At 43.9% G+C, this 14,891-nt stretch overlaps 2 protein-coding genes and 1 long non-coding RNA gene across 5 annotated transcripts in view; 1 reads left to right on the top strand and 2 right to left on the bottom strand.

Annotated features, from left to right (window-relative positions):
* Window positions 1-3,299: 3,299 nt before the first annotated feature.
* LOC142099883 (putative protein-lysine deacylase ABHD14B) lies at window positions 3,300-7,658 on the bottom strand. 2 transcript variants are annotated; one of them, XM_075183813.1, is made up of 4 exons: window positions 7,565-7,658; window positions 4,752-4,976; window positions 3,876-4,117; window positions 3,300-3,610 (listed from the first exon to the last, which is right to left on the bottom strand). In XM_075183813.1, the coding sequence occupies exons 2-4, from the start codon at window positions 4,963-4,965 to the stop codon at window positions 3,428-3,430; spliced, it is 639 nt and encodes a 212-aa protein (XP_075039914.1). In that variant the 5' UTR covers window positions 4,966-4,976; window positions 7,565-7,658; the 3' UTR covers window positions 3,300-3,427. The 2 variants fall into 2 exon arrangements, with proteins under 2 accessions (XP_075039914.1, XP_075039915.1); XM_075183814.1 differs by having other exon boundaries at window positions 4,752-4,973.
* A 1,397-nt stretch (window positions 7,659-9,055) lies between these two features.
* ABHD14A (abhydrolase domain containing 14A) lies at window positions 9,056-13,336 on the top strand. The gene is made up of 4 exons (XM_075183811.1): window positions 9,056-9,447; window positions 10,275-10,390; window positions 10,480-10,715; window positions 12,179-13,336. Exons 1-4 carry the CDS (start codon window positions 9,206-9,208, stop codon window positions 12,356-12,358), a joined length of 774 nt encoding a protein of 257 aa, XP_075039912.1. The 5' UTR covers window positions 9,056-9,205; the 3' UTR covers window positions 12,359-13,336.
* A 451-nt stretch (window positions 13,337-13,787) lies between these two features.
* LOC142099882 (uncharacterized) overlaps window positions 13,788-14,891 on the bottom strand; it is a 69,959-nt gene continuing 68,855 nt past the window's right edge. For both annotated transcript variants that reach the window (XR_012678626.1, XR_012678627.1), the window contains exon 4: window positions 13,788-14,252. This is a non-coding gene — a long non-coding RNA (uncharacterized LOC142099882). The remainder of the gene's footprint in view (window positions 14,253-14,891) is intronic.

Below are 14,891 nucleotides of genomic sequence, written 5' to 3'. Positions count from 1 at the left end.
TATTACACCTTGCTGGGCATTATTACTGCCCATATTACAGCTTGCTGGGCATTATTACTGCCCATATTACACCTTGCTGGGCATTAGTACTGCCCATATTACACCTTGCTGGGCATTAGTACTGCCCATATTACACCTTGCTGGGCATATTGCTGCACTAACCCAGCAGAAAAAAAATATTGAAAACTTCTTCCCCAGCAACAAAACCCATTACCGGAATAGCCGACCAATCTATTCCTCTGTTTATAGCGCACCCCACAGTGATTGCCGATATGTACAATATCCTTTAAATGTAAATGTTATTCTAGGTTTTCAACACAAAATTATTGCAAATCATCATTTTATAATGTAAATGCTTTATTAATGCTTCATTTATTGTGTATAAAAGCAATGTTGGGAGTTATAATCTTGATGGCATTGCCATATTACAGAGGAGGGTCCTGGCATCTCCAAGTTCTTTGTCTTTTGTAGACACTTCCTGGGATGTCGGACTCCACATTACTTACCTTCCATCTCTTCCACCAGGGTCCTGTATGACTCTCCATTGTTTCAGCCGCTGGTCTCAGGCACTTCCACTTTCTCTCCAGGTAGATGGTGGCTGTCTTTGCAGGTTTATTTATCTCTCAATGTGGGTGACTGCGTTGGTTTCTCAAGGCACTTACGTATGTTGTTACAGTCTGATGTACCATACTTGTTGTCACCCATGTAGTCATGTACTGCTTTTATGAGTCTAACAAGTGACCCGTTGACCATAAATATAACCAGGCCTCTCACTGCTTCAATAAGCAGCGGCTTAAGAAGTTGTTTCCTGGCCAGGGCACTATAGATGGCATGTCTCCAATCACTGTCTCCATCCAGTGCTGTGGCCTTGCAGCCTAGATGTTGGATGCACATGGAGAGGCCGACAGCTGCAGCCGATGAAATGTCTGCATTGGAGCTGTGCAGCAGGACCATCAGTGTCAGGCACTGCTCCTTCACTGTGGCGGTGATATGGCTGCAGGGATAGACCCTGTACCTGAGCACGATTTCATCATACATGATGATGGCTTAAAGACTGGTCTCATCGTTATCATACTTCAGGTAGCTCAGGATATAATAGAGCAGTTCATCGAATGTGTGCCAGGTCTTCTTTCTGTGCATCTGCACTACCGCTAGTAATGTTCTCAGGTACATGGGGACTAATTCCTGGGGTTCGATCTTCATCTTCTTCAGCAGGGTCTATATGAATACCTGCGTTAACCCCTTAGCCTGGTGTTTTGAGGCTGATATGAAGTGTCGCACACAATGAAGAGCTTGGAGCCAGATGTCGTGGTTTTCATCACTCAGCATGGTTAGGATTTCATGCATGACCAGATCACAGGATTTCCCCAATATACAATTCGGGTGTGCATTAAACCTGCTGGCACTGGTCAGTTTGTTGTTGGAATCACTGGAATTGTACAGTGGCCTGATGTCCTCTAAAATCTCTCCATAGACCCCGCTCGGGATGATATTGTTGACAAGGTCTTAGTACCATAAGCCCTGCCAGATGGAACTGGTGGTTTTAGTTCAGTGTTTACTGAAAGCGCAGAGGATTAATTTCCTGCCTCAGTCATTGCCTTCTCTACCATAGGTACGTTGTACTCAGCGTCCTCTCTTGATACCAAAACACGGCTGCGAAAATCAATTAATGTCACACATTGCACCAACTTAACCTGCATTATGGTCACTGTTCTCACCTGTTACCCTCTTCCTGCATTCACTTGCTGAGCTGATCTGAGCAGACACACACCTGGTCTGCTCAATACTTCCTGCATTATCTTGATTGGCTAATTGCCTGTCAGCTGTCTATTTAAAGCACCTGTTTCTCTACGAAGTTGCCAGATCTTGAGGTCTACTCTCCTGTTCAGACGTCCTGTTCCCTGTCTCCTCTTTGCTGCCTGTTCTCTGAAGTCTCCAGCACATCTATCCACAGATCATCCAGATCATCACAACCTTTGTGACTACTCCACTATCCTGTGGTAACGCTCTGCAGATTATCGCTACCTGTTCTCTGAAGTTTCCAGCGTATCTATCCGCAGATCATCACAGCCTGTGTCTACTCCACTATTTTGTGGTAACGCTCTGCAGATTATTGCTACCATCTCTACCAGCCTCCTGTGTTAATCAGCACAATGCTCTACTGTCTCCTAATCTCTCAGCCATCCTGGTACTCCTCATCCGAAGCATCTTTAGTTATAGTCCTGGTTCTCTTTACAGTTTCGCTCATCACCTCCTAGGAGAACCGCGACCTGCGGTCAGGGAGCTGCGATGACCAAGCGCACTTGTGGGAGCCTCTGGCGAACACCTCCCACTCTGTTAGACTCCGAACTGTCTAGGAGGTAGTGCCAACGTGAGCAGACTGTACGGGTACTCCTCTGACCCTACTGGTTGTGACAGAAAGATCTGGCCCAAAATGGATCCCGATCGAAAACCATCCGCAAAGGACATGCTGCAGCATTTGGTGGGAAGAGTTGAGCAGCAAGATGCCGCTTAGGTTCATCTACTTCAATGTCTTCAAGTGTTAATTGCCCATGTGGATAACTTGCAAGTCGCTCCTCCCGCTCCTCCGCAAGCTGCGGCTCCCAATCCTGAGGCCCAACCGCCGGCTGCACCCGCTTCTTCTCGGAGACTGCCAACTCCTCAAAAGTTTGATGACGATCCGAAATGTTGTCAAAGGTTCCTCAACCAGTGCTCAATTCACTTTGAGTTACTTCCACAGAACTTTCCCTCGGATCGCACTAAAGTAGCCTATATCATTTCCCTGTTGTCTGGACAGGCTCTGGCGTGGGCGTCTCCTCATGACCCCATTTAGATTGTAAGCTCCAATGGAGCAGGGACTGATGTGAGTGTGTTCTCTCTACAGCGCTGCGGAATTAGTGGCGCTATATAAATAGCCGATGATTCTAATTTATCTACTTGTGAGGTGAAATTTCCAGCACACATTTATTTACTCAGAATGAAAATATGGTGGTCTGAGCTTTCATTACAATAGAACTGTTACTTTTATAAATTGTTACATTCATTTGTAGCTGAGTTACTCTTCGGTGCAGCCCAGGTAATAACGGTAAATCTGCAGAATTATGAATACCAGTGTTTGCTGATTATCTTATTATCAAGGAAACTCCGCAAACTGATAACACCCCGGTGTTTGGTGTAAAACGCTGTATAAATAAACAGCAACACAAGTGTCTTCATTTTATGTGACGATCATACATGAATCGCCCAGCACGAAGCTTAGTATGTGCTTCTTGGTACTCCATATAAACGGCACTACCATATAACAGGGACCTGTTTATTCAGCTCTGTGCATATAGTATACATACATACAGTATGATTCTGCAAGTGTGTAGCAGCCAAGTGACTGGATTCTGATGGTCCCATTAAATAAAATGTTGGGAGGTTCCTTTTATTTCAGATTGCTGAGGAATTCCAGAAGTCCATTGTGCCAGGTGTTGGGATCATCCAGGTAACAGGCATGTCCCGCCCCCTTCATGCAGAACACTTGGTGATTGGGCAGATTCTTCAAGTTGCGCAGCGAGATCTCTCCTAGCTGTTCATCCCCATCACCATAAACAATCAGCGCTGGAACCTGCAGGGCGAGAGGACAACATGAGTCTTATTGTGCCTAAATGACCGAGGCCTGGGGGGTAATTAGCTCAGTTGGCGTGTACTGCTATTATGAGTCTAACGTGTGCCACATTAGCCATAAATCGAACCAGGCATCTCACTGCTTCAATAAGCATATCTATCCGCAGATCATCACAGCATTGATGGCCATTAATGCCAATACCGGATCACTTGTTCCATCGCTTCGCTGTTAATGTTACTTATCCATTGTGGTGGCTCATTGTTACCTGCGCTCGGCCATAATCCAGCGCAGAGAACTTGTCTGTGCAGATAGGTGCGATGGGTATGTAAGCTGCAACTCTCTCCGGGCTGTTCAGGACCAATGGGAGCGAGTACATTCCGCTGAGCGAGGGGCTGATGATAACGGCAGGAGCCATATTCAGAGACGTCAGTACTTCCTGTAAGAAACTTGCTGGAGCCGGCTCCCCTAACGGGCAAGGGGCCACAGCTGCTGAGGATCGGCCCAGTCCTATAAAAATTAATAACACATGAGATGATGGGTTAGAAAGACACCACGGAGCAGATGAGAAGTATATGGGGGGAGGGGGGTTATGTGATAGCTAAGAAGAGACACTGAATATAAAGTCATTCTGAATCGTCTGATTTCCGTATACGGCCGAGACTGGGAGGTGCGGCCCCTACGGACAAGCAGCCTGAGAATGTCTATAAGGGAGAAGGTGAATGCAAATCTGGTCTAGTAAAATTTACACTTGGCAAAATGTGTGAAATAATAGATACAGTGCAAAGGGACAGCGCTTCTTTAGGTGTTAGCCATATTGATCTCTAAATAATGCAGTGAAGGAATCCTCCGAGGGTCCTCAGATTTGGCCGTGCCGATGGGTAACGTCTACATGTTACATAATATATATGCTGTTTCTTCATGTAGATAAACTCTGCGACTTTTTGTGACAGTGTAACAACACTACCCTACGGGCTTGGACACAATACGGCCGTGCCCTCCTCCTTCCTTACAATCAGAAGGTGTGTGAATATTAAAGAGATAAGGAAAAGATGTGTTTTATATAAAAAAAGAGGAATTAATATATATAAGTATAACAGGAAACATGGAGGAAGGAGTAGGGATCAGGCTCTCTCCTGCTAACCTGGTAGGTCAATAGCGACAGCGCGATGCCCAGCAGCCGCCAGCTTGTGCAGAGTGCCCAGGTCCAACCAGTTCTGAGAGGAGAATCTGATGCCATGCAGCAAAAGGACGGGCGGACCGGGTGAGGATGACGACTGTGCTGGAACCGCCTCACGGTAGAATAACGACTGTCCGGAAGTGCTGACCGAGCCCTCTTGTATCTGGACCTCGGCCATGTTTGTAGCTGCTGATAGTGGGTACCAGGAGTAAGAGACAGATTATTAAGAACAGAACAATCAGCGTTTGTGCTCTCAGCAAATAACTGACAGGGTCAGAACACTGTGCCGCCATACTGGCGCATACTGAGCAGAAGCCGCCCCCGCTATGCTCTTCTGAGTGTGGGGGCCTTGAGAGCGTGGCCTGGCAGGACTCCCTCCATGCTCTGCAGTGCCAGTGATTACTAGCCAGTTGCCCAACTTCAGATCATTCTAAATTACTGACTTGCATATGCCCTCCTGCGACTTTGAGTAAATGCATTTCTTTATCCTTCTGTCTCGCCCTCCTGTATTCATATCAGAAAACAGCGCCGTTCATATATGTTACCCTTCAACGCTACACGACCCTGCTGTGCTCTGTGCATTGGGTACAATGGTATATATATATATATATATATATATATATATATATATATATATATATATATATATATATATATATATACACACAGCAGCTCTGTGCTGTATCCTGGGGGAATACAGCTAAACAGCTCTGTCTCATGATATAAAGACAGGGTGAAAATCACATAATGAAACCGGGCAGTTATGTAAAGCAATGCATTTAGTAAAAGTGACGTGAAGGTGCATTAAAGCCAGAAACTTAAAGTGGACAGAAAGTGCGCTGCCTCTTTGCAATCTTGTATTTTGCAGAAAGCAAAGGACACCAGGATACTGTGATCTACGTGTAATTGAAGGGCCACTAAACCTAAACAGGTTTTCTTTGTACAAAAGCAGAGCCCCCTACTGGCGGTATTGTATATAACCAGACACCAGGACACACCTAGAGACAGGTACAGTGGTCACTGACACAGAGCCCCCTGCTGGCGGTATTGTATATAACCAGACACCAGGACACACCTAGAGACAGGTATAGTGGTCACTGACACAGAGCCCCCTGCTGGCGGTATTGTATATAACCAGACACTAGGACACACCTAGAGACAGGTACAGTGGTCACTGACACAGAGCCCCCTGCTGGCGGTATTGTATATAACCAGACACCAGGACACACCTAGAAACAGGTACAGTGGTCACTGACAGAGCCCCCTGCTGGCGGTATTGTATATAACCACACACCAGGACACACCTAGAGACACATACAGAGGTCACTGACACAGAGCACAGCAGGACAATGCAATAACCTGTAAATTTCCAGTTAATACGCAGCCTATCAGTCTACGCTCACTAAGAGAACTTAGGCTGGGTACACACTAAAGATTTTCCAGACGATTATCGGGCCAATCACATGATAAACGACAATTTGGCCCGATACTGCATTAGTGTGTAGCCTGCAACCAGGAACGATTATCGTTCCAAAGTACATCCTATCATTTTGTTTGATTTTTAAACTGAACTAAAAATCTTGTTCAAATATGGAACTATGTCGTTCCAATTCTGCAGTGTGTACGCACTCAGGACCGGCAGTGTCCATAGATCTCTATGCAGTGTGTAGAGTCACCATGTTTTCAGCCAATGGTTATGACAGATTAAGATCACAGATCTGAAGGTAAATCTTGTAAAACATGTATAGTGTGTACACAGGAATCGGCTGCTGAATTCAGTTGTTGGGAAAATCGTTATAGTTATTGCAACGGGAGAAATTTTCTGTAGTGTGTAACCAGTCTTTATCAGGCGTCTCCAGCAATAGGGTTTTGTCAGATATAAACAGTAAAATCCTTCATACATAGAGGTGAAAGGGGAAACTGGGAAGTAACTTGTACACCCGCAGCCATAAACACAATAGGTACATGAGCATTTGTAGGTGGACTGTGACCAGAGCTCAGAGACTATAATGAGACAAACATTGGAGGACGTCCAGGTCCTCAGCCCTATTCCATGTCTTTCATTAAGGAGTTTGTACAGTGCAGTATAAATAACTAATAATAATAGTATAAATACGCTGCCACAGACAAGTCTATATCGGATGGGAGAAGTTTGTGCACAATGGAAGACTCGGATAAGTTCCCGTTGTTCTAGAGTTATAATCTCCCAGCTTAGTGCACATGTATGCTCACATGAGGTTACAGAACAATGCCAGGAATTGTATTTAACGACCTGTACACCGCCTCTAACATGCTAAATACACTCTGTGCTTTACAGTCATGCATTTATATCAGGGCGCAGAGTTGTATATTTATATTGCCCTTGGAAAGTACACATATCTGCTCTGCACCGGAATATAATCATATACTGAGAGCAACTTTGTATCACATTGCTGGGATAGAAAAATAAACTCTGCCTGATGGTACAAAGACATGTCCGAAGGGCACAGCATTTAGTAAACGTTGCAGAATGGCCTGTTCAAAACAAAGAAACGAGATTTAAAGGTGTGAAGGCTGAGACTTGTATATCCACAGCAGTTGGAGAACTGCAGGTTGACAATTGTATCTGTAGATGTTGGGCATTAGAATATAACAAATACTATAAGTGGGACAAAGTTCTAACCCTGGATGTAATGCAGCGAATACACTGCACTATAGCCAGTCTGTAAGGATGCAGAAGAAGACACATAGCTTTAGCAGAGATAAGTAATGATGACAGATGCATGAGAAGAACCTACCGTGTAAGAGAAGGATCAGCTCTGCAGAACACAAGGTTCAGACAGGAAACAAAAAACAATTCAGAAACAAACTTCATAGCTGCTCACCACTGCCACCTAGTGTTCCTATGATGCAGTGGCAGAGCAAAGCCACCTAGAGCACACTAAGCACTGTCCCCGCCCACAGATCTGTGGAACTACAATTCCCAGCATGCAAGAGTCTTAGGCAACCTGTGGCTGCCCAGCTGTTATGAGTATGCAGTTCAGGCAGCAGAGCTCTGAGATGCTTGATACAATGTGATACATGTAAGTAAATGGTTATGGATGACTCTATATTTACAGTGTACTAATAAATATCAATGTAGAGGGGTAATTAGAGGTGAGCAGCAGGGGCAGGAGACCAGGGACTAGGCTAGATAAATTGGAAAGAGGGCACAATATAGCAAAAGATCAGGTAGAGGAAGGGCCAGAATTAACATAAGTAAAGTTTTACAACTGGTCTGTGCAATGTGGCTGACAGTGGATCTGATTATGTGATTGTACAATGAGAAGGTGTAATTCCCAGTATCTGCTTGATTTACAGCACAGGGGGGAATTCAATTCCCCCTCAGAATAGCGCCGCAATAAATGTCCTACCATTAATACGGTAATTTTAATCCTGCTTTCTGCTCGCAGTTATTACCATAATATCGGTAATAGTGCGTAGGCCGCATTACTTTCGGCAGTAACGCGGCAAATTGAATTCCCCCCATAGGGGGGTGTTCAATTGTCGGCGGGATTGCCAAAAGTCCCGCTGTCCACGCAGGATTACCGTTATTACGGTAATCCTGCGCGGGAAAAAACGTTAATACGGTAATTTACTCGCTGTATTTCAGCTCACAGCTCAGTGGGCTGCGAGCTGAAATCCAGCGAGATATTACCGTATTAACGGTAATAGTTTTTCCGTGCTCGATCCCGCGGACAATTGAATAGTGTTACTCTTATTTACATATTCATATTGTACCATAGTTGTCATAGCCTTGGGTGTCATAACAAACGGGATGAGGCCTAAACTTTTGCATGGGGGTGGGGTGTTACAAGATTACAGGGTGCGGCATTCTACAGACTGCCCTTAATCTGATCAAAATCTGTTTATGTAACATCAATGTAGAGTCCTTTATTCCAGGAATAAAACAATAAAACTCTTGGCTTTCAGCCAGCAGTCTTATAATAATAATAAAAGCTATGGCGTGACTTTGATAATATTAAGGATTATTGTTGTAGGTGAGGAAAATTAACAGACAGGAGGGAATTTTTTTTTTTTACTGTGGAATATGTTTTATTAAATAATTCAACAAGAAAAAACAAATCACAATAAGGTTCCTGGATGAAGAGATTGATGAACCAGATAGATCTCAGCAACATCAATATTGCAGAAGGGTTCCCTGTCTCAGAGCCTGTGCACAGCAGGTAATCTGCAGGCACTGGATTGGAGGGGGGGAGAGGGGAGTGCAAGGAGGAAGGAGGGATCAGAGAGGGGGAGGAGGGAGGAGACAGTGCATGAGACTGCAGCTGAGTGACTCCGACACAACACTCACATAGACAGCTGTGATCTCTCCTGTGTTTCTGTAGGAAGCTGGTGAGGGGCAGACTGACGCCCTCCTTCCAGGTGACTCCATAAGGATGGGCTTGGGACGACATAAACTGGTGTTATTAGTCCTGATTTTATCCATATCCATCCTGCTGTATCTCCTTCTCCCTTCTGGAAAGCCGGAGCTGGAGGAGCCCAAGGCTGAGGTGCCCCGCTCAGACCCCCAGGACACTATGAACGTCACAGTGCGGACTGCCACCATAGCAGGAGACTGGCCCACTTTCTACAGGGAGGTGGTACCTCGAAACAGCCTGGAGGTGGCCGCAGCAGAGAGGTGAGTTATCCAGATCTCTAGGGGGGGCTGACATAGCATGTGGAGATAATGATTGGGGTACCCAGAGATGGGGGGCTGGCAAAACCCACCTGTCTCTGGTGTCCCCGGCATTAGGCCCACAGGCTTCTATAAGAAATATTAATGGGATTTTTTGTAAACCGCTTTAAAAAGTGACTGGTCTGACATATGTTTTATGTATCACAAAACGGCATTGTTACTGCGAGATGCAGCAGATTCACACATCTTACTTTACAGCTGTATTTTTATGTTATATAATGGTATTTGTATTGGCGTGCTGCAGGCCAGGATATATTCAATAATGCACCTTATTCTCTAAGGCCGATCAAAGTGAAACAACACCAAGGCCGAGTAATGGAGATAACACTACATGAGTACGACACTGGAGGGGATAACGCCAAATCTCTATACCCCTTCTTAATTTATAAAATATTCTGATTTATATTTGCAGCGATTACACATAACTCTATATCCCATACCCTATTCTTATCCTGATGATTCCTAATGACCTGAAATATCTGTACCCCAATATTGAAGACCGGACACAGGAATTTGTTGGTAATTCACATTTTGCTGTATTGAGACTGTGCTTAGTCCTTTTCTGTGATCACGTATGTAATGGCAGCGCGCGGTTAATGCAGACAAAGTTATCCATATGATCACCGTAGAGCACATGTATTGCTGTTTCTCTCTCACCATAGTGTCAGGAAAGGAAGAGTGCAAATGAAAATTGCGTCCCTCCTGGGTCTGGAAACAACAATTGATTTATTTAGGCTGCAGTATTGAAGTTTCTGCATTTATCTTTGCAGGTTTCCTATGCTGTTATTACACGGCCGTTCGTTCACCTCTAAAACATGGGAGGACCTGGGGACCCTGCACATCCTCTCGGAACACGGCTACCGCGCTGTGGCTATTGATTTACCAGGTAACCCTGATATACAGCTCCTATAGCTGGATAATGTCCATGCCCCCGGGTACAGCAAGGCCCTATGTGTTCTGTGTGTTTTATTGCAGGATATGGTGAGTCGCTGCAGGCTCAGCCTATGTCCTCGGATAAAGGCCGCATGGATTACCTCCTTCATATCATGGAATCGCTGGGCATGCGTCAGCCGGTCCTCATTAGTCCGTCTATGAGTGGTCTCTTCTCTCTGCCGCTTCTTCTACAGCACCCGGAGCGTCTGAGAGGATTCATCCCTATTGCTCCCGTGGGGACTAAGAGCTTCAAACCGCAGCTCTACCAGCAGATCCAGGTGTGTCCGTATACGTGTGTACAGATGACTGTGTATATGGTGTGACAAAGTCACTGGATTGGTGTTTAACAGGTATATTTCACCTAGTTCCTAACCTACTTCTTTGAGAAACCCAAGGAGAATGTGTGTCTGTAGTATCTGAGAGCTGCTGAAGGGCTATAGGCTTGTTAGAGAGCAGGAAAAGGGTCCTGGGGTTATGGATGGAGAATGAGGGCGGGCTCCATCTATTAGGTCCAGAAACCGTGTCTTCCAAGTTACCAGTGATTCTGCTGGTAATCAGGAGCTGCACCTGAGTGGTGCTTGTAAAAGGCTGCTGCTCAGCTCAGTCAGTCTCTCACTGCCTGGGGACAGGGGCTGCAGAGTCTCTGGTGAGAGAGAGCCTGATATCTACCTGTAAGTTACTCTGCTAAAACTTCTGTTTGTTAGTCAGGAGTGACCAGTGTTTAGTTAGAGCCGAATGTCAAGGTGTTTAGTTTTCTTTTGTTTTTCTTGCTGAATAAAACTGAGGCCAGTTGTACGAAACATTTGGACTTGAATGATATCTCTCAGCTGCTATAAACACCATCTACCCCAGGAGATGGTACCAGGCCCCCTACACAATGGGTATAGGTAGACACATGACCCATGACTCTGTCCAGTCATTCACATTTGAGGTTGTACAGCAATACTAGCCAGACAGCCATTTAGTAGATACAGGTGTATATATGTATACGCCAAATCTATTACTACGCATGATAATAATCACAAAATGACCGGTTCCGTGTGTGCCACCCGTTACCGACTTTGCAGCGTGTGGCCCAGAAATAATCCCACCACTCAGCCCCCATGTGTGCAGCCAGACCGGGCAGTGATCCTGTGGTTGGGACCGTGTGTGGTCATCTTATATCTTACCAGAGCCCCCTTTTGTCTGTAGATGTTTAATAAATCCCTTATTTGTATCTATATATTATATTCTTTATTACAGAACACTGGTCACCTACTGCACATTACACCTATACCTGACCAGATAACATGTACATGTGCAGTTACTGTGTGTCCCATCTGTATGACTTCTCCTACAGTCACCTTTGCATGTGTGCAGGAAGTCAGTTATCTTCTGGGCAGATATGAATATTCATGACTATTAATGAGTGACCCGCCCATGTATTGGCAGGAGCATGCTCAGTGTACTCCTGAGAGACTCCCGGTGACATCACACTAAGGTAGTCTGCTAGGCTCCTGATTTGCTTTGAGTAATCACATGAGATTAATGATAAACAATCTTCAGCTCACAGGTAACTTAGATAATACCTAGGGCACAGGGAACATATACTTTCCTCAAAAGCATCTCTACTGTATATTACTTGTATTTTATTGTATAAAAGTACAATATTTGGTAAATATTAACTTCTCAGCAGTGGATGTATATAGTCAGATCATATATTGCTCAGGAGTTGTACTTATAGTATATATGTGACACACAGGTCCCCACCCTCATCGTATATGGGACAGAGGACACAAATCTGGGCCGCCAATCGCTGGAGAGCCTGAAATTGCTGCAGAACCACACGCTGAGCCCGCTGCAGGGAGCCGGACACGCGTGTTACATGGACAGACCGGAAGAGTTTCACACTGCTCTGCTAATGTTCCTCAGCAAACTTTAACTTCACTTCGTATTCGAGGATCTGAAGACCCCAGAGAGGGTTTAGTGACTGGGAAGAGAAAGCCCCATCATTGCTGGTGTTACGGAGGCTTATCTGCAAGGTGTGGGCCGGTGTCTCTCCAGCTGATGTTTAGAGATATTTAACATGAGGCCGTTCAGTAGCCGGAAAGACGGAGTGTGATCCACAAACCAACAGAGGTGTGTGTGCGTGTGTATGTGCCTGCCCACATGTGTGCGTGTGCATGCCTGCGTGTTCTACAATGTGAGCCACATTAAACGCCACAAGAGAAGGTGGGATGGTGAAGGGTTGGATAAGGTATGTCAGTGAGGTAAGTGGGTTTATTGAGTGTGTACATCCCAGGATATATTTTTATGCTGTTTCCAATTCAGTTATCCAGGGTTGAATTAAGTAGTTTATGCTAAAGGTGTTGTTTCAACATCTGTTGATTAATTTGGGGAATGGTGGAAAATATGAGTAGGTCAAAGTGTTCTGGGGGAATTGGGTCCTATATAATGTGGGTATTGCTACGTTGTATTTGTTAAATTACAGCAACAAAAATGCTGTAAACTCTTCAATTAATCTGAATATAATTGAAGGAACAGGGTTGTGTTTGACCATCCTTTAGATGGGGGGTTCTGGCTGCAGTCCACAATCCCCCACCCCTCAAACAGGCCATGTTTTCTGTATCTCCCTGTATGGAAACCGGTATATTATGACTGAACCAGTGGAAAATGACCGGTTCAGCTACTTGAGGCCCCTCTTTGTCTCCATCAGTTTTACAACTGCAGTTTTAGCAGACTGGGGGCCCCTGTGATGTTGTCTCGCATTGTGTAAGCACATTATATTCTATATCAATGGGAAGGCTTTGCTCTGGTTTTGTCACTTTCTAAATAAGTATTTCAGCTAATGTTTCCCGTGTCTTACATTACTGATAAAAGAGCAACTTATTTATTGATTAAAGAACTCTTGTGCATTTTATTTTTTGTATTTCATACTACACCCCCTTTCCCAATTGATAACAAAATTATTTCATAAACCATGTTGTACAGTTTGCCTTACACATCTATGTGTCTGCAGGAGAATTCAGCTGCCTACTGTAGGGTTTGTGTGCACAAACTCCTGTAAACATAAAGGTAATTGCTTTCTATAGTAAACATGTTGTCGGTACACACTGATACTTTTTCTAGAAGCTTAATATGTCATGAACGCTCTAGGGCTCCTGTTAAGTTGGACGTGCGCTTATTTGCTTAGCATAAAATACACATTTGTACTGTGCATGCCCACAAAAAAAGAGAGAATGCCTACGTCCGTATGCAGATATAGTACTGGGGAGGGAAACACATACAGAGTACAGTAAAGACGTAAACCCGCACACAGACACAGATACAACCGTCGGTAGTGGCGGTCACTGTATCACTTCTGAGATGACTTAAGCCATATAGAAAATGTATTTATTGATAATCTGTACAAATGTATATATGATTAACGGACATATACACTGAAAAGGTGCAGAAAGGTACTTGTGGTGGTTGAAATCTGCTAATACATTTTTACAGGAATTCTGTAAATTTCCTAGCTTGTATCAAGGCTCGGACTGATCACTAATGTTACCAGAGGATCAGTCTGGGTGTTCCAAACCTAAACAGGAACTGGAGAAAGTTTAATACAAGGAACGCATGAGAAAGATGAGTTTGTTGCCCTGTGGTTTCATCAGATAAAAACGTTCATATGTCAATTATTGTGTATTTATGGTACAAAATATGTAGACTATAAAAAAAATAAATGTTATTTTCAAACCTATATTTGGTCCTGGGAACTGGGTTTTCTAGTCTGAAACTGAAATCTCCAGGTAATCGGACCTTCGAGATCCTTGCAATATATGTGTATCAGGTTACTGAGATTACAATCGTGAAATATGATCACAAAGGAGGAATAACAACTCACACAAAAGATATAATAGATAACATATTTTACTTGGCTTTGGTTAATGAGGTTAATAAACATCATGAATCTGCGTGGAGATCCTAATTATACTCTGCTACCCTAGGCTGAATCACACAAAGGCAATCTTCACATGGAGAAGACTGGGGGCACATTATCTGTACGTCTACCACAGAAATTACAAAGAATCTCCTTACCCTGAACTCCTTATATAGTGTTCTCAAGCATGAAATACATATTTGTGATCCAGTACTAAATTAGACACTAGGTGGCAGAACTACTCTAGTTATAAAATATGTAATTACAATATAATATAAAGCTATATTGATTATAGTAGCAGAAGAATGAACAATAGACAGTATTTTTAATAGTTAGCCTAATAATGAAATGTCTTATCTAATCTATGTCTAATATGGAATTGTCTAAGAATTTACAAACATTCAGTTCTCTTTGATTTCGGGGTTCTAGAGTCTTGACAACACAACGATTCATACATACATAGAAAAAACATCAATTCATAAATGCAATGTGTAATAAGGGCAGAATATACATGCATATATGTGTGTATATTTGATTATATTTATATCTGAAC

This window comes from Mixophyes fleayi, chromosome 8, assembly GCF_038048845.1.
Source record: "Mixophyes fleayi isolate aMixFle1 chromosome 8, aMixFle1.hap1, whole genome shotgun sequence".
NCBI classification, from domain to species: domain Eukaryota; kingdom Metazoa; phylum Chordata; class Amphibia; order Anura; family Limnodynastidae; genus Mixophyes; species Mixophyes fleayi.
This window is presented reverse-complemented; position numbering and strand designations above follow the sequence as displayed.